The sequence below is a fragment of the Artibeus jamaicensis genome, unplaced genomic scaffold, assembly GCF_021234435.1.
Source record: "Artibeus jamaicensis isolate MK-2021 breed Jamaican fruit bat unplaced genomic scaffold, CSHL_Jam_final contig_447, whole genome shotgun sequence".
NCBI classification, from domain to species: domain Eukaryota; kingdom Metazoa; phylum Chordata; class Mammalia; order Chiroptera; family Phyllostomidae; genus Artibeus; species Artibeus jamaicensis.
Genome location: NW_026521834.1, coordinates 1,459,769 through 1,475,979, shown reverse-complemented (window position 1 = coordinate 1,475,979; position 16,211 = coordinate 1,459,769). Strand labels below are relative to the sequence as shown.

The 16,211-nt window shown below is 54.3% G+C and overlaps 2 protein-coding genes across 16 annotated transcripts in view; both read left to right on the top strand.

The window, feature by feature from the left end:
- PEAR1 (platelet endothelial aggregation receptor 1) overlaps positions 1 to 5,159 on the top strand; it is a 20,094-nt gene extending 14,935 nt beyond the window's left edge. For 8 of the 13 annotated variants that reach the window (XM_053666232.1, XM_053666233.1, XM_053666239.1 and 5 more), the window contains 11 exons: positions 22 to 124; positions 254 to 508; positions 596 to 721; positions 1,568 to 1,696; positions 1,813 to 1,941; positions 2,109 to 2,321; positions 2,534 to 2,622; positions 2,724 to 2,859; positions 3,042 to 3,116; positions 3,224 to 3,472; positions 3,949 to 5,159. In XM_053666232.1, coding sequence (XP_053522207.1) covers positions 22 to 124; positions 254 to 508; positions 596 to 721; positions 1,568 to 1,696; positions 1,813 to 1,941; positions 2,109 to 2,321; positions 2,534 to 2,622; positions 2,724 to 2,859; positions 3,042 to 3,116; positions 3,224 to 3,472; positions 3,949 to 4,100 — 1,656 coding nt within the window. In that variant the 3' untranslated portion in view covers positions 4,101 to 5,159. The other 5 variants (XM_053666242.1, XM_053666241.1, XM_037132541.2 and 2 more) reach the window with 3 other exon arrangements.
- On the top strand, positions 4,290 to 16,211 carry LRRC71 (leucine rich repeat containing 71). 3 transcript variants are annotated; one of them, XM_037132579.2, is made up of 17 exons: positions 4,290 to 4,372; positions 5,443 to 5,521; positions 6,365 to 6,555; positions 7,415 to 7,564; positions 7,850 to 7,975; positions 8,061 to 8,136; positions 8,322 to 8,399; positions 10,296 to 10,364; positions 10,577 to 10,736; positions 10,817 to 10,900; positions 10,982 to 11,071; positions 11,598 to 11,747; positions 11,952 to 12,045; positions 12,412 to 12,500; positions 13,665 to 13,779; positions 14,198 to 14,319; positions 14,555 to 16,211. In XM_037132579.2, exons 3-17 carry the CDS (start codon positions 6,396 to 6,398, stop codon positions 14,672 to 14,674), a joined length of 1,683 nt encoding a protein of 560 aa, XP_036988474.2. In that variant the 5' UTR covers positions 4,290 to 4,372; positions 5,443 to 5,521; positions 6,365 to 6,395; the 3' UTR covers positions 14,675 to 16,211. The 3 variants fall into 3 exon arrangements, with proteins under 3 accessions (XP_036988474.2, XP_036988473.2, XP_036988472.2); XM_037132578.2 differs by having other exon boundaries at positions 5,443 to 6,555; positions 13,668 to 13,779; XM_037132577.2 differs by having other exon boundaries at positions 5,443 to 6,555.

The window sequence follows — 16,211 nt, the reverse complement described above, 5'->3', positions numbered from 1 at the left end:
TACATCCACTCTCTCTCAAAGAAGGGGAAGTTTGGTGAAGGCTGTGCCAGTCACTGTGACTGTGACCACTCTGATGGCTGTGACCCTGTTCATGGATACTGCCAGTGCCAAGCTGGCTGGACAGGTGAGCATTCTGGGCGTCCAGATCCCAGGGCCACTGTGGAGTCGGTGGTGCATGCCCTAGGAACTGTATCTAGAAGAATCCCTATGGAAGGGGAGAGAGCCAGGCTCACTCTACTCCTCGCTCCCACAGGTGCCCGGTGCCACCTGCCCTGCCCTGAGGGCTTCTGGGGAGCCAACTGCAGCAACACCTGCACCTGCAAAAACGGGGGCACCTGTATCCCTGAGAACGGCAATTGTGTGTGTGCACCCGGATTCCGAGGTCCCTCCTGCCACAGACGTGAGGCCCCCTCCTCGCCCACCTGTCAGCAGTGTCAGATGCTAGAAGCCTGCGCCCTACCCATCTTGTCTTCTCCCCCCGATTCTGATCTTTGTGCCAGTTACTGCAGTAAGAAAGAGGGAGGGAAATAGTGGAACCAAGGGCTTATTGAGGGATGGCCCCTGCCCCCAATCACCAGGAGCGTCTTTCTCCCAGCCTGTCAGCCTGGACGCTATGGCAAACGCTGTGTGCCCTGCAAGTGTGCTAACCACTCCTCCTGCCACCCCTCGGATGGAACATGCTACTGCCTGGCTGGCTGGACTGGCTCAGACTGTTCCCAACGTACGTCTCTTCTCCTATTCCTGGGTGTTAAAGCCTCTGGACCTAACCTGATTCAGTCAATTAGATAAACAATATAAAGAAATACTTATTGGGCATCACCTCCATTCTGGGTGCTGAGGATACAGCAATAAACAGGGAAAAACGGTTCCTTGCCCTTTTGCACGGGAGGCCTAGGAAGAGCAGGGGGTGAGGGAAGCCACAGTTCAGTTTTGAACATGTTCTTTTTTTTTGTACTTTTCAATGTATTTATTTATAAATTGTTGTCCATGGCTTCTTTCCCACACAAATACATGAACAACATCATGGGAAAGATTAGCCCAAATCAACCAAGTGAAATAAACTTTGGAAAAGGAAATGAGAAGCTATGATTATGAAATAGGCTTGGTGTAAGCTCATTCATTAGCAGGCAGGGTAGAGGAAAGGCATCTTGGTGAAGAGCTTTCCATAGAATTCAGTAATAACTACTATTAGATTATTTGCTAATGTCAAATACACAAAAATTGTGCTTTCGATAGTGTGGACATTTATGTCTGTCATGTTCTAAAAAAGAAGTCCAGAGCTACACCCTGCAGGGCAGTTTGGAAGGCTTTTGTCGCCTGGCCCTACTGTGTTGTTCCGAGTGGCCATTAATAGCTGAGCGTAGACTTTAAGTAGGCAGCTGGGCACATAGGTCTGCAGATCAGCATTTATGAGTCATCTGAGTGTAGATACTGTTCAAAGCTTGGTGTCCTTGGGGAGACTGAAGCTGAGGGACAGGTTTCAGTGATGCTGGGGGCTGAGAATCCATCTGGTGTGGGCAGGGCAGGGCTGGGCTCGCACACGAGGCAGGCCCCTTGTCTCCTGCAGCGTGCTCTCCAGGACATTGGGGAGACGGTTGTGCCCAGCCCTGCCAGTGTCACCATGGTGGGACCTGCCATCCCCAGGATGGGAGCTGTTTTTGCCCCCCAGGCTGGACTGGACCCCTCTGCTTGGAAGGTACCAATAGAAGGAGAGCTCCATGCCCCTGTCCCCAAATCAGCCCTGGCCCAAGGAGGGGACTGCAGTGTCCTGGCAATCTCTCATCCCCGCCTACTTCCTTGGCTCTCTCCTAGGCTGTTCTCTAGGGATGTTTGGTGCCAATTGCTCTCAACCATGCCAGTGTGGTTCTGGAGAGAGGTGCCATCCAGAGACAGGGGCCTGTGTGTGCCCCCCAGGGCACAGTGGTGCCCCCTGCAGAATGGGTGAGTTCCTCTCTAGGTCTCCATCAGCCTCAGGGAACCAGGACACAGGTACTTGGTTGGGTCTATGCCAGGATCTAAGCCCCTCATCTAGGGGTCCTCCCATGCACGTCCCCCAAGCTCACTATCAGAACCAAGACACTGTCCTGAATGACTGCCCTACCCACTAGGAAGCCAGGAGCCCTTCACCATGATGCCTCCCTCTCCAGTGGCCTATAACTCACTGGGGGTGGTGATCGGCATCGCAGTACTGGGGTCCCTGGTGGTGGCCCTTGCGGCATTGTTCATTGGCTACCGCCACTGGCAAAAAGGCAAGGAGCACCAACACCTGGCAGTGGCGTACAGCAGCGGGCAACTGGACAGCTCTGAGTATGTCATGCCAGGTGAGCTGGGAAGAGGACACGTCCAATGGCCGCTTACAGGCAGGGGGTTTCTGCATCTCTCCCCAGACCTAGAAGTTGGGAAGTGGAGGGATGGAGGGAGGGAGGAAGGTCAGAGGGGCTGGTTAGTTACCCCCTGGAACAGAATAACATTCTCAGGCCCGGGCCTATCTCTGATTCGGTGGGTCATCCTGTGTCTGTGTCTGTTCTTGCAGATGTCTCTCTGAGCTACAGTCACTACTACTCCAACCCCAGCTACCACACCCTGTCACAGTGCTCACCCAACCCCCTGCCCCCTAACAAGGTCAGTGCTGGGGGAGGGGTGCACTGTGAAGGTAAAGACCTGCTTCTCTGGAAAGCTCCACCCTTGCATGTCCTTCTCCCTTTCTGCTTCTCCTCTATCAGGTTCCAGGCAGTCAGCTTTTCACCAGCCTCCAGGCCTCCGAGTGGCCCGGTGGAGCCCATGGGCCAGATAGCCATGCCACTCTGCCTGCTGATTGGAAGCGCCGCCGGGAGGCCCCTCCAGGGCCTCTGGATAGGGGTAGGAGTCTGGAGGCCAGGCCTCTGGTGAGGGTGGGTGTGTACCGCTCAAAGTCCTGCTCCATCTGAGGGTATGCATCTGCAGAAGGGGGCTCTGGGCACCAGTTTTAGAGGGGGCTGGAGGGGGCCAGAACCTGGAGAGGAGGTCAGGGGTCTGATCAGGCATTGCCTCCTTCTCCTCAGGTAGCAGTTGCATGGACCGTAGCTGCAGCTATAGCTACCGCAGCAGTAATGGTCCAGGTCCATTCTACAGTAAAGGTATGGCCATGGGGTGGGGGGTGAGCAGGGGGATGGGGTGTAGGGGGTGGGGTGAGGTTTAGGAGCCAGTGCCTCTCCTGAGCCTGAATTCTTTTTTCTATCCTCAGGGCCCATCTCTGAAGAAGGACTGGGGGCCAGTGTGGCTTCCCTGAGCAGTGAGAACCCCTATGCCACCATCCGGGACTTGTCCAGCCTGCTCGGGGGCCCCCGGGAAAGCAGCTATGTAGAGATGAAAGGCCCTCCGTCAGGATCTCCCTCCAGGCAGGCTCCTCAGCTCCTGGACAGCCAGAGGCAGCGATACTTGAAGCCGCAGAGAGACAGTGGTACCTATGAGCAGCCTACTGCTCTGACCCATGGTGAGCCCTCCTTCTCCACAGGGGCAGGGGCTAGAGAGGTAGAAAGGGAGAAGGGACAGGTGAGGTGGAATGGGAGAAAGGAACAGAGAAAGAACATGGAGGTGGTATGATGTGGCAGCAACAGCAAGGCTTTTGGGGGCAGACTTGGGCTCAGTTCAGGCGTGGTGTTTGGGAATCATGGCGCCTCTTAGAGCCTGAGGCCGAGGATTTGAAGCGGTGGTGGTATAGCACCTAACCTGTGGAGCTGGTACCCAGAAAAGTGGGGAACAAGGCAGATGACAAAGTATCCTCATCCTGTGAGGTGAGTGGGTCAAGATGGCCTCTCCTCCTGGCAGGTGAGGAGCTGCACCAGCCACACAAACTGCCCTGTAGCCCAGCACCAGGCACTTTGTCTTTGGGTAGAAGAGGCTGGAGAGGGGAGCGGTAAGATGGGGGGGAGCTACCTCCCCTTCTTTCCGTCCCCTCTCTGTCTCTAGACCGAGACTCCGTGGGCTCCCAGCACCCTCTGCCTCCGGCCCTGATCCCTGGCCACTATGACTCACCCAAGAACAGCCACATTCCTGGACACTACGACTTGCCTCCCATACGGCATCCCCCATCACCCCCACTTCGGCACCAGGACCGCTGAGGGACCAAGATGGTGTGCAGAGGCCAGTACACCTGTTCTTGCTGCCCAAGGTTGAGGACAGAGCCAGCCGTACCCTGCAAGGAGCAGGGAAAGTTCTGGCAGGTTGTGAATATGAACATGTTTATGAACAATTTTAATAGAGGAAGTGAATGGACAGATGGAAACCTGGCTCCTGGTTCCACACTGGGACCCTGGTTGGCAGGAGGCCTGCATTTCCTTTCTCTCCCCACTGCTCTTGAGGGCTGCCACGGCATGTGTGTATACATAAACCGGTGGGTTGAGTGTTACTGGATAACTCTGATGTCATATTGATGTAAAATGTATAGTGGGTACCTTTTCTGTGCACTCTTGGGCTGGGCTCTGTGTATGTGTGCATGTGTGCGTGTGTGAGCTTCTGTGTGTGTGTGTGCTTTCACAGGGGTACCGGGCACAGGCCTTGTCCTACAGCCCTCACCATTTAGTAGAGAGGCAGCTCAAAGACAGTTAACCTTGGCAGCAGTGTCTCCTTTCTCCCCCTGCATTCACTTGGCATCCCTTCCAACCAACAGCTCCGAATACAAGGTGGTTAGGCTGCCCTGCCTGAGTGTCTTCATGGGTGCCCCATTGCTACTGGGCCAGAGCGGAAACTGTCAAAGGTCTTAAGTAAAGGGTCTGCTGGCTGTCCTATCTCTGTCTTCAGCTTCACCTTGAATTGTGTTCACTGCTCCAGTCACACTGGCTTCTAGGTCCTCCCATTAACCATTCTTCTTCCTGTCACAGGGACTTCATACATCTGGAATGCTCTTCCTCTCCCACTTCTACTTGTCCTTCACATCCCCTCCTCTGGGAAGCATCTCTCTTTAATAGCACTGATCACAGCTGTATTCATTCACCAGATGTCTGCAGAAGACCTGCAGGGTGCCAGGCACCTCTGTAATGTGTTGCTTCTTTATGTGATTCTTTGATTAATTTCTGCTTCCCCCACCAGAATGTAAGTTTCCTGAAGGCAGGAGTCCTGTGTTTACGCTCAACATTGGTTCCCCTTCACACATAGTAGGCAATAAATATTTTCTAAAAGACTGAGTGACTGAGTGAATTAAAAGTACCAGTGACAGTGATAAGTGCTCAGACAGATGGGCAAGTTGCATGTTCTGAGACTGAACAGGTGGGAGCCTTGCCCCAAACTGACATTTTAAAAAAAGATTTTATGTATTTATTTTTAGACATAGGGTAAAGGAGGGAGAAAGAGAGGCAGACAAACATCAGTGTGTAGTTGCTTCTTGTGCCCTCTACTGGGGACCTGGCCCACAACACAGGCATGTACCCCGACTGGGAATCCAACCTGCAACCCTTTGGTTCACAGGCCAGCACTCAATCCACTGAGCCACACCAGTCAGGGCCCAGGCTGGCATTTTTACAGGGGAACAGCAACAAGCTGAAAGGTGAGGAGGGCTGGGAGTGGCATTAGGGAAGTGGCACTGAGTGGGGTGTGGAGGCTGGAGGCAGGAAGGCAGACAGGAGATGGTATACCCAAATGGGGGGGCCCAGCAGGGTCTGGACTACTTGACGACTTTGAATCCAAGGTTTCTATACAGCATTTACCAGCCTCATCAACTTATTAGCAGATCAACTAAGTTCCAAGACTTGAGGAGGCCAAGTAGATGCAGTGGAGAATATTATGGGTCTGTCGGGGCCTTGTCCACCAGGACTCCTTTCCTTACAGGTTAGGAGGGCAGGCCCAGAGAGAGAATCTACCCCCACCGGGACTCTCCTTAAATTCCTCAGACACACCATCCCTGATAGGACGAGCCAGTTCTTCACTTTCTTGGATTCAGTTTCCTAGGGGACTTGGATGGCTGGGCGCTGGTCTTAGCCCCACACCTCGTCCTGGTCTCTTTTAGCCCTGTCCTTTCAGCCCCAGCCCAGGTCTTGGACAGGCCTTGGCTCTCTCCCTTCCCACGGGGTTCGCTGGGCCAGGTCCTCCGGGGCTCACCTGCTCCCACGTCCCGCTGTCCTATGGCTCTGCCCTGGCCCAGCTGTTTCCCTGGCTCCCACCCCCCACCCACTCACCAATGGCTCCGCCCTCATCCCTTGCTTTGAGTCGGGAGCGCCCCCTGTCGGCCCGCGTGCACTCTACGGTTACCAGGTTCCACCACTGGCCCTGCTGGTGCCGTTGTCGTGGAGAGGGACGCGGAGCCTATGCCACGGCGGACGCTGCATAGAAACCTCTTATTTGGACACCGCCTGCAGAATCACCACTCGTTTTGCCTCTTCACCCCCGTGAGGGTTCCTAGGGTCGCTGCAGACGGTACCAACATGTCTGGCGAGGCTAGTGTGCCCGCGGCGTCACCCAGGGCCCCGCGTCCGGGGACCCAGAAGTCGTCCAGCACAGTGACCAAGAAGGGGGATCGCGGAGCCAAGGAGAAGCCAGCGACCGTCCTGACCTCGGTGGGCGAGGAGGAGCCCAAAAACCCTGGTACGTTGGTGGCGAGATTAGGGGATCAGGTCTGGAGGCCTTGAGGCTGAGGCTGAGGCTCCGTGTGCTGCCCCAGCCCCTTGTGACTCTGGTTTGTCAGGCTGTAGTTGTTCCAGGCACTGAACTGGATGTGCAGAAAGACGCTCTGGTGGGCGAGACGGATGAACCAGGAAATAATAATAGGGTTTCTGGTTCAAAGAAGTGCTGTATGGAAAGGGCTGCACCGACTGAAGTTGTGTGTGAATGTAGCTAGCTCCTGGCACAGGTAAGAGTGTCGTAAGTGGTCACCATGATTAGATGTGTGACCTTGGGCCTGTTACTTCTCTGTAGTATGGAAGTGTGGGTCCTGCCCTGCCTCTGAGGTGAGGACGATGGAGTTGATGGTGAAAAAGTGTTTCGTAAACTGCAAATTCATGTGTTCATTCCACAAGCATAGACTGTGCACCCTCTGTGTGCCGAGCTCCCTGATCCGTCTTGGGATGTGAATCCCAGTTTGCCTCACATCACAGTTCCTGAATTTCAGCCTGGCAGACGTTTGAACTGAATTGATCTTAAAGAACCCACACTCTGCTTTGGGATGCTGACAGATGTGGGAGCAGAGCCCCCTTGGGGAGCTGAGAGACAATGGAAGCCCCATGAACAAGGGGGTGGGTGGAGGAGCCAGCACAGTCCTCCCTGTAGTCCTTTCTCCCAGCCCTTGGTTTCTTACAGTTTTCAGCGTGGGTCTTTACAACACCTCAGATAGGGAGGGGCCTACCGACCCCGAGGCCAAGCGCGGCGCGGTGGAGCTGGGAACACGGGCGGGCGGGCACTGACACGCGGGCCCTGCCCCTTGTGTTCCCCGTGCCTGGGCCCACAGAGGAGTACCAGTGCACCGGAGCCCTCGAGACTGACTTCGCTGAGCTCTGCACCAGGTCCGGCTACACGGACTTCCCCAAAGTTGTCACGCGGCCCCGCCCGCACCCAACCTCTCTCCCATCTGTCTCCTTGTCGGAAAAGCCCACCCTGGGTGAGTGACGGTGGAGCCCTGGGGTGCCTGTTAGGGCCACTCCGTCATCCCCAGCCTCCCATCCGCGGAGGGCTGAATTGCGGGAGCACAGGACAGAGTGGCTGTGAGGGGTAGCAGGTGGGATGGTGGGTGGGGGAGTCTTCTGGCTTAGCCGCCAAACCCAGCAGAACCTGGCCTGACCCCAGCACCGGCAACCAGCCAGCGTCCCACAGGTCTGAACCCTCCTGGGGTCCCTTTGAATCGGACCTTCCCTCCTCACCATCTCCTTGCACCCCTGTCTGCTAGACGATCAGAGGCTGTCGGGTTCTTGCAGCCTCAACAGTCTGGAGAGCAAATACGTGTTCTTCCGGCCCACAATCCAGGTGGAGCAAGAGCCAGAAGACAAGTCTGTGAAGGAAATCTATATCCGAGGTGGGCATACCCTCCTCTGCCCTGCTCCCTCCCCTGCCAACCCCTTCCTGAGGCCTGAGGGGTCTCCCTCCCTTCCCTTCTGCAGGCTGGAAAGTTGAGGATCGGATCCTGGGCATCTTCTCTAAATGTCTGCCCTCCCTCAGCCAGCTGCAGGCTATCAAGTGAGAGGACGTGGGGAGGGGGAGGGCCAGTGTGGGCGATGGCTCAGGAGAAAGACCCGGAGGAACAGGGAAGGTCCTGGGGAGGTGGAAAAGGGCGGGCGGCGAGGAAGGGTGCGGTTGGGAGGACGGTGTAGGGCAGGAGGTGCTGCTCCAGCTGTGTCCTGTGCTTTCTTTTCCACCAACAGCTTGTGGAAGGTGGGGCTCACTGATAAGACCCTGGCCACACTCATCACCCTCCTACCTCTCTGCTCACCCACTCTCAGGTCAGCCGAGGCCCCGAACAGGCGAGCTGGGAGGCCCCCAGTGCCTGGTAGCCAGGCTGAGTGGGTGGGTGGTCAGAGGGAGCAGTTTGGGGAGGCAAGTGCCAAGTCCCAGCTCCTAAGGGCCTGTGCTGGCACCCCTATAGAGATGGGGTTCAGCTGGTGTCTTTTGAAGCTCCCATCTAACACAAAGCAGAGTTCCCTCTTCTGCCTACACTACTGCGCAAGGGGCCGGATCTCTGTGGCCTCATCCCTCTCCCTCCATCAGTCCTACCACCACTCTCTCCCTGGAGTTTTTCCCTTGTTTCCTGAGGCCTGGGACTCGACATGATACTAGGGGCTGGTTTTTCTCCTCCAGGACCTGGCAGTCCAGTGAGAGAGGGAGAAGGATTTAGGAAGAGATACTGCAGGACAATGTGGGGACTGTGGTGGCAGAAAAGTGGTTCATGGGGGGAGGGAGTAGGAGCAGAGAAGTAGTGTTACCCTATGGGTGTGGGGCACAGTGACATGGGAGGCTGCTCGGACGAGGTGGTGTGGAGCTGAGCCTTGAAGGAGGAATAGGAGGGGCTCAGGCAGGGAATTGGGAAAGGAGGGAGCAGGAGCAAGGTGGGAGGTAGTGTAACTACAGGTGTGGTCTGCTGTATAAAGGACAGAGCTGGTTTGCTGCTCCTTGCTCCTTCTCAAGGCTCCCCCAGCACCCTTGACTTCTCTTGCTTCTCAGAACACACTCAGCCCTACACACTGGCTTGTTTGTCTTCCTTTCATAGGTGGGATGGATGATTCTTGTGGGACTGAATCAGCTTCAGCTGGAGGTCCTTAATACTCTGGATAGAATACCATGAAACTTTATTTTATTCTCATGGTAATTAGACAATTTAGCCAGCAGAAGAATAACTACAAAATTTGTTTAATATGTAAAAATAAGTTAGATCAACATAATAAAAGTAATTTAAAATGAATATAATTGTTTAGATGACAGATGAGCCAGCCTGAAAGGTTAAACAATGATAATATATTATGGGAGAAAATTTTGAAAGAGAAATTTCTAGCCATTAGTTCAATTTTTGTTGTGACTTGGAAAAAGGCCTCTGTTCTCTAAGCAATGTTGGAGAAGCCACTGCCTTGTGGACAGGGTACACATTAGTTACTTATTGCTGCATAACAAATCACCTATAAACTTAATGGTTTAAAACAACAGACATTTATTATCTCACAGTTTCTGTGAGATAAATCTGGATGTAGTATAGTAGGTGCTTCTGGCTCAGGGCACTGGTCAGGCTGCAGTGGAGCTGACAGCTGGGGCTGCGGTCGCCTCGGCTGGGTTTGCAGTATCTACGTCCAAGCCGACTTCCGTGGCTGCTGACAGGTAGCAGCGTGTCCATGGGAGGCAGGAGGCCCTGTAAGCAGCCTGAGTGCCCTGTCATCACGTGGCAGCTCACGGTGACCTGGGGAGTGCTAGAGAGCATCCAAGACTGGAGCCACAGTCTTTTTCCTAAGCTAAACTTGGAAGTGACATCCCATTACTTTCGCCAGATTTTATTAATCAGATATGAATCACTAGGTCCAGCCACACTTGAGGGGAGGGGATTACACAAGGGCATAGATACTAGGGAGTGGGGATCCTTGGAGTCATTATAGAGTTCACTGTAGTATAGGTTGCTAATTCTGGGGAGTAATCTGATCACTTCATATGGCCACACTTTTGGACTTCTGGTCTGGAGAACTAAATTACATTTAGTTCTCATGTAATTAAAAATTCTCATATAGTGTCCTATATTGGGATCCATCCTCTGCCTCTGTTTCCAAGCTGCTCCTCAGAGCCCCACACTTCCTCTCTGTGCCCTTTCTTCACCTGGCCTCAGTGGTGCTCCCTGGTTCTCAGACCAACCCCATCCTCAGAAAGGTGTCTCTGGAGGGAAACCCACTGCCCGAGCAGTCGTATCACAAGCTCATGGCCCAGGACAGCAGGTGAGACTCCTTTCCCCCACCCCCTTTCTCTGGGCCGGCCCCTATTGCAAGTCATCCCTAGTCCCCTGGTGCGCCTCCCCAGGCACCCTGAATTCCTGTGCCACCAACCCGAGACCCAGTGGCCCTCCTCATGCCACCAAGTTCCCAAGATTCCAGTGCACTCTCAGGACCCCATGTTCCCAGTGACCCTCATTCCTCCTCCCCCTGCCTAGGATCGCGCACTTGTCTCTGAGGAATAACAACATTGATGACCATGGGGCGCAGCTCCTAGGCCAGGCTCTGTCCACACTGCACAACTGCAACCGAACCCTGGTCTCGCTCAACCTGGGCTTCAACCACATCGGGGACGAGGGCGCTGGTTACATCGCTGATGTGCGTGTGCGCAGCGGGGAACAGATCCACGGAGCCTTGGGGCTCAGGTCCACAGGCTCGTGTACCTTTCCTCCCTCCAGGGCCTCCGGCTGAACCGCTCCCTGCTCTGGCTGTCCTTGGCCCACAACCGCATCCAGGACAAGGGCGCTCTGAAGCTGGCCGAGGTGGGTGTGCTTACTGGACGGGCTGGTTGAGTGGACCTGGCTGCGAGGTGGTGTCTCACTGCGCAGTACCACCTGGCCCAGGTCCTGCGGCCCTTTGAGCTCACGCACACGGAGGTGGTGGAGCGGCGCCGCCTCCTGCTGGAAAAGGGGACCCAGGAGCGCTTGCGGTCGGTGAGCAGCCCCCCAGCCTCTTCCTAGGCCAATGGTTCTCAGCAAGCTAGCCATGTCACAACCTGTCTTCTGACGTGACTGTCCTGCTGTGTGACTTCTGCACAGACCTAGCAAACATCTGGAGTCTCACTGCAGAACCTCTTCACCGGCAGTAGAGTATATTGGTTAGGAGAAAGGAATAGTTCTGAACTGCTAGACCCTGAAATCCCTTGTAAGGTAACAGCTTGTGGTCTTGGCATGTTACTCACAGGATTGCTGAGAGGGTTAAATGACTGAATGCGTGTAAATGCACTGGGAACAATGTGAGAGTCTGATCCCCTACCCCCCACCCGCACCACCCCAACTTATCCCCAGTTCCCTCTGCCCTTTCTTCTCAACCCCTAGAAGTCCCAGATTACTTTAGCATTTGGGCAGGCAGATGGGCGGTGGGGTGCTGCCAGTGGGACTGCCACCCAGCCCCAAGGCTCCCCTCCCTGGGGAAGGAGCACTGGCTTCTGCCTCCCTTTGCTCCCCTCTGTGAGCACAGCCTTCCTCCTCTCGACATGGGGACTCCAAAACAGACCGTGAGAAGAATCAGCTGGTGGGGGTCAGCAGTGTTGCACTGGTGGACAAGACAGATAAGATGCAGACACTGAAGACCCCTAAGAGCCTGGGCAAGAAAAAGGAGAAGTCAGGGGTAGGTGTGCTGTGGGAAGAGAGCCTTGGGCACTCCTGAGGTGAGCAGAGAGGAAACTCCCGTGTTGCACTGGTGGAGTGGGGAGGGAAGAAGGCCTTCGAAGTCCCACTTCAGGCCCAGGGTCCTAAAACTGGCCTCTTCCCAACCGGCTCCCCATTCGCCACGGAGGGAGGACTTTAATTTTTCTTCTCTTATCCCCCGCAGGAAGTGGTGAAGAAAGAGGAGAAGTCGGGGTCTGGGCAGTCACCCACACAAGGAACCCCAAAGAAGGAAGACTCTACGAAGGCAGGCAAGGGGAGTAAGTGCTAGTTCTCCTCTACGGCATCTTGGTAGGAAGGAGGAACGTGGGGTAGGATGCAGGAGGGGTGGGCTAGTTTTCCAGGCATGTCCCTCTCTGAGTCTGTTACCTTCTCTTGGGAGATGATGTGGAAAGCCCCACCTGGCCCCGCATCCTAGCCACTGCACTCCACACTTACTTTCCTGGGCTGGAACCCCATGGTCCTGCCCTCAGGAGAGGACCTCCCTCCAGCTGGGGGTCCCTGCAGCTGTTTCTATTGCACCTGAATCCAGTTTGAGGAGTCACCTTCCTCACCCAGCCCTTCTCTCAGGGGAACCTGGTATCAGAGTTCTACACTGTGCATTCTGGCTCCTCTTTCTGCTCCAGAGGTAACCATTCCTGAGCAGAAACCAATCAAGGGAAAAGGGCCAAAGACTGGGAGCAAAGAGAAGCGCAGCATCCTCCTGGAATCAGAGGTAGGCTGCGGGGTGGTGGTGGTGGTGGTGGTGGTGGTGGTGGTGTGGATTAGGGAGCATGTCCCTGGGAGATCCCCAGCCCTGTACTGTGGCAGCAGCGTTTTAGTTCATGCTTTGTTCTCCCCTCCTGCTCTAGGCACATGAGACACAGCCCCTTCCCAACTTGGGCCTGCTGGGGGATAATGGTGCCCTGTTTTCCCTTCAGGCTTGAGGAGACCCTCTCTTTCCTTGCTTCAGTTCACACTTTTTATCCTGTCTCCGCTCAGTTTGCTTCCCCAAAGGCCATTGGCTTACCACCACCACCACCACTTGCTGGCCCTGGGAACAGTGCCCTTCTCAGCAGCTCCCAGGAAGGACGCTTCCTGGTCATGGTGCTGCCCCACCCTGTGCCAGGCTCCCTCCCGCCCTCTCTCCTTTGCGCTGGAGCCTGCCCTTTCCCTTTCAACTTGAGCCAATTTCTCCTTGCTTCCCGGACTGCCAACCATGGCTGCCACCCCTCCAGCTGTCAGTGGAATCGGCTGCAGGAGGAAGGCTGCCCATCAGACCTCTCCTGCCTTAAACGGGAAACACTGCTTCCTCCTGAGCAGGCTCTCTGGCATCTTCTCAAGATCTTACAAAGGGGACAGTCAGGTGGAGAAGGGGTGAGGCTGCTTCTCGGTCTCTCGTCCCATTTGGATCCAGGCTGCTGTTTCTCTCCGACTGTGGCACTTTCTTCTCATCCTGCCTTCCCTTGACCCTCCAATCATCACCCCTGGTGCTCTAGCCCTTAGGAAATGGTAAAACCTGAGTGTGCCGTACTGCTTCAGGCCTTTGACCACCTGTTTTCTTTGCTTGGAACACCTTTCATCTTCATCTGGTATCCACCATGTACCATTCAAACTTCAGCTCACCAGTGTGGGAGACTGGGCTGGGCGTCCCTGCTTCGTGCTTTCACAGTAGTCTGAGTTTGCCTGTGTCAACTGTCACAGATACTGTATTACCATTTCACTCTCTGCCCCGACCCTCCACCCCAGTTGCTTCTTGAGGGCATGGGCATATTTTGTATCCCCAGAATCTAGGACAGAGCCTGGATTATAACTGGCCCTCAGAACATGTATGTCGATTGAATGAATGGCCTGTTGATCAGCTCCCCTCTCCTCTGCTGCAATTAGTATTCTACTTTAGCAGCTGGTGGCTGAAACTACTGAGATGGTCAATCCTCTCTTGGAGCCTGTGGAACACCGAGATGGGAAGGTTTTCATGCCTGGGAACAAGGTCCTTTTGCACCTCAACCTCCTCCGTATGTGTGCCAACCACCTCTGCCCTCTTGCCACGAGGTTCCTTGGGCCCTATTCTGCCCCAAGGGTGCTCCCACCCTGACCCCAGAGTAGAACCTGGTTCTTCCATAGTTGCACATCATATCAGAGGTCCTTTTGCAGGGGCTTTAGAGTGACAGGGGCTTTAGGAAGTCAGGCCCTGAGATGGGTTAATTTGAGAGTAACAAGGAGAGTGAGAGAGAGAAATGGGGGTTGAAAAATAAAAAGGCGAGGGAGTTCAGACAAAGGAGTCAGGGAAGTAAAGGAGAGTTGGGGTGAAGGGCTAGGTTAGGAGTTAGTCTTGGGCTGGTGAGCTGGGAGCTTGTTGTGGATTAAGAGGCTGTCAAGGGTGTTCTGTGAGGGTGGTGGTTTGAGAGGCACCTTGTCTGTTTCTTTGACCAGGAAACCGCATCACTGAGGTGGGGCTGGAGGGCTTCCTCATCGCAGTGCAGTACCAGGCACAGTTCTCCAAGTCCAAGACTGTGTCCAAGGGTCCTGTGGGGCTGCTGTGGCTCTCTCTGGCGGTGAGTCCCCAACACTGACCTGCTGCAGCTTCTGTGCCTTCCTGTTTCCAAGGCGTGTCTGTGGCTGCCCGAGTTCTTTTTATCACAATGTAACTCCCATCAGTCTTGGTGCAAGATAGGCAGTCACGCCTACTCTGCCTTTTGTCCACATCCCCCAGCCCTTAACCCCTCCTGTTCCAGAGAACCCATTTCCATCTCTTTTGTCAGATACCAAACCAGACTTTTTCTCCTTCAGAAAAACTGCTTCTCCGTGCAGTGTCCTATGTACACCATGATCCAAGAGTTGATGCTACCAAGGGACCCCATCAGTAAGGCCAAGCTCAGAGAGGAGGAGGCCACGACTTTCTCCACCTAGCCCCTCCCACGGACTCTGGGCCACAGAAGCATTTCCTGTCTGTGCAGACTTACTGCCCTGGGGCAGATCTCAGATCATTAACAAGGTCCATTGCTGTACTTTTTTCCTTGAGGTTGTCTGAAAAATTGGTCCAGAGTTACTTGGTACGTTTGGACTGGGTCTGTTCATGTAACATGGCCAGAAATGGCCAAATCACTTCACAGTTCTGCTGGGTCCTTCCTTTTCTGCCACCCGGGGGCCCAGTTCTTGCTTGCTCAGGCCAGTCACTCTAGTGCAGATGTCTGTGATCTGAAACTAGGGACACCCAGATTGTGTGGGTGTCCCTGGTTTCAGAGACACCCAGCTTGTGTGGGGCCAGAGGTCTCAGGAGAGCTGGGGGCCCATCAGTGTGGCTTCCCGAGAGGCCAAGAGCGCACAGGGCTGGGTTTTGTGGAACCAACATCTACTTTACAGGGAGCTTCCAGAGATGTATCCCTTTCACCTCTGGGCAAATTTAACCTGGTCCATATCCCTTCATCCTGTTACCTCGACAGGGACTGCTCTCCCTGCTGAGAACTCTCTTGGCAAGGCTCAGTGGCTCTCTCCCAAACCTCCCTCTGCATCTGATCACCTGGGGTTGCTGCTCAGCTTCTGCAAGAAAACTCGATCAACTCTTTGGATTCCCAACACTGAGCACATTACAAGTGCTTGGCAAGGGTTAGTTACCTAAGCTTCTCCAGTTATTCCTGCCTGAGTCCTTCTAAAGTAAAGCTTCAGTGAAACTTTACAGCCCCATTCTTATCCTACACTTTGCTTAAAAAAAAAAAAAGACTTTATTTATTTTTAGAGGGTAAGGGAGGGTAAAAGAGAGAAACACCAATTGGTTGCCTCTTGTGTGCCCCCTGGCCTGCAACCCAGCGATATGCCCCAATTGGGAACTGAACATACCTTTCTTTAGTTTGTGGGACGGTGCCCAACCCACTGAGCCATACACCAATCAGAGCTTATCCTTACACTTTCGCACCAATGTATTGTGTATTAATTATCATGCCCAACTAGACTGTAAACTTGTGAGGTCAGCACCTAGCATTATGCCAGGCTGAGGAGGGAGAGTATTAGGGCTGAGAGAATTGGTTCTAAGTCCAACAATGAAGACGAAGGAATAGTGGAGGTCTGGGTGGTTATAATAGTGAGGATGTGCCCGTGTCTGTCAACGCTGGCTTCTAGGGTGTGCTGGGGCGCTGAAACCTGCAGGGGGATGGGGAGGGCTGACAGTGAGGGACTAGCCGACTTTGAGATGACCCTTCCCTTCATGTTTACCTTTAGAGTCTTGAGGCTCACTGTGGGCAGCTCATGAGGTCTCGTGACTCTGGGTCCACTACTCCTATGTATGTATGTGTGTATGTGTTCAAATTAAGTGGGTTAATTGTCTTTTTGTGTTTTGGCCATGGGGCCCTATAACTGAGTTTGCCTGACAGCAGTTCAGCGAGCACTGGAGCTTTGGGAGAGAGTATGGAAAGACCTGCGTCTGGGGACTGGATGTCAAGGGTGAGGAGGG

What these genes read in the sequence shown, in the direction of transcription:
- LRRC71 (XM_037132577.2), top strand. Translation starts at nt 6,279, where the DNA reads ATGCCACGGCGGACGCTGCATAGAAACCTCTTATTTGGACACCGCCTG. An exon ending in AGCCAGCTGCAGGCTATCAA is followed by an intron (nt 8,137 to 8,321) that starts GTGAGAGGACGT and finishes TTCCACCAACAG; the next exon opens with CTTGTGGAAGGTGGGGCTCA. An exon ending in TTTGCACCTCAACCTCCTCC is followed by an intron (nt 13,780 to 14,197) that starts GTATGTGTGCCA and finishes TTCTTTGACCAG; the next exon opens with GAAACCGCATCACTGAGGTG.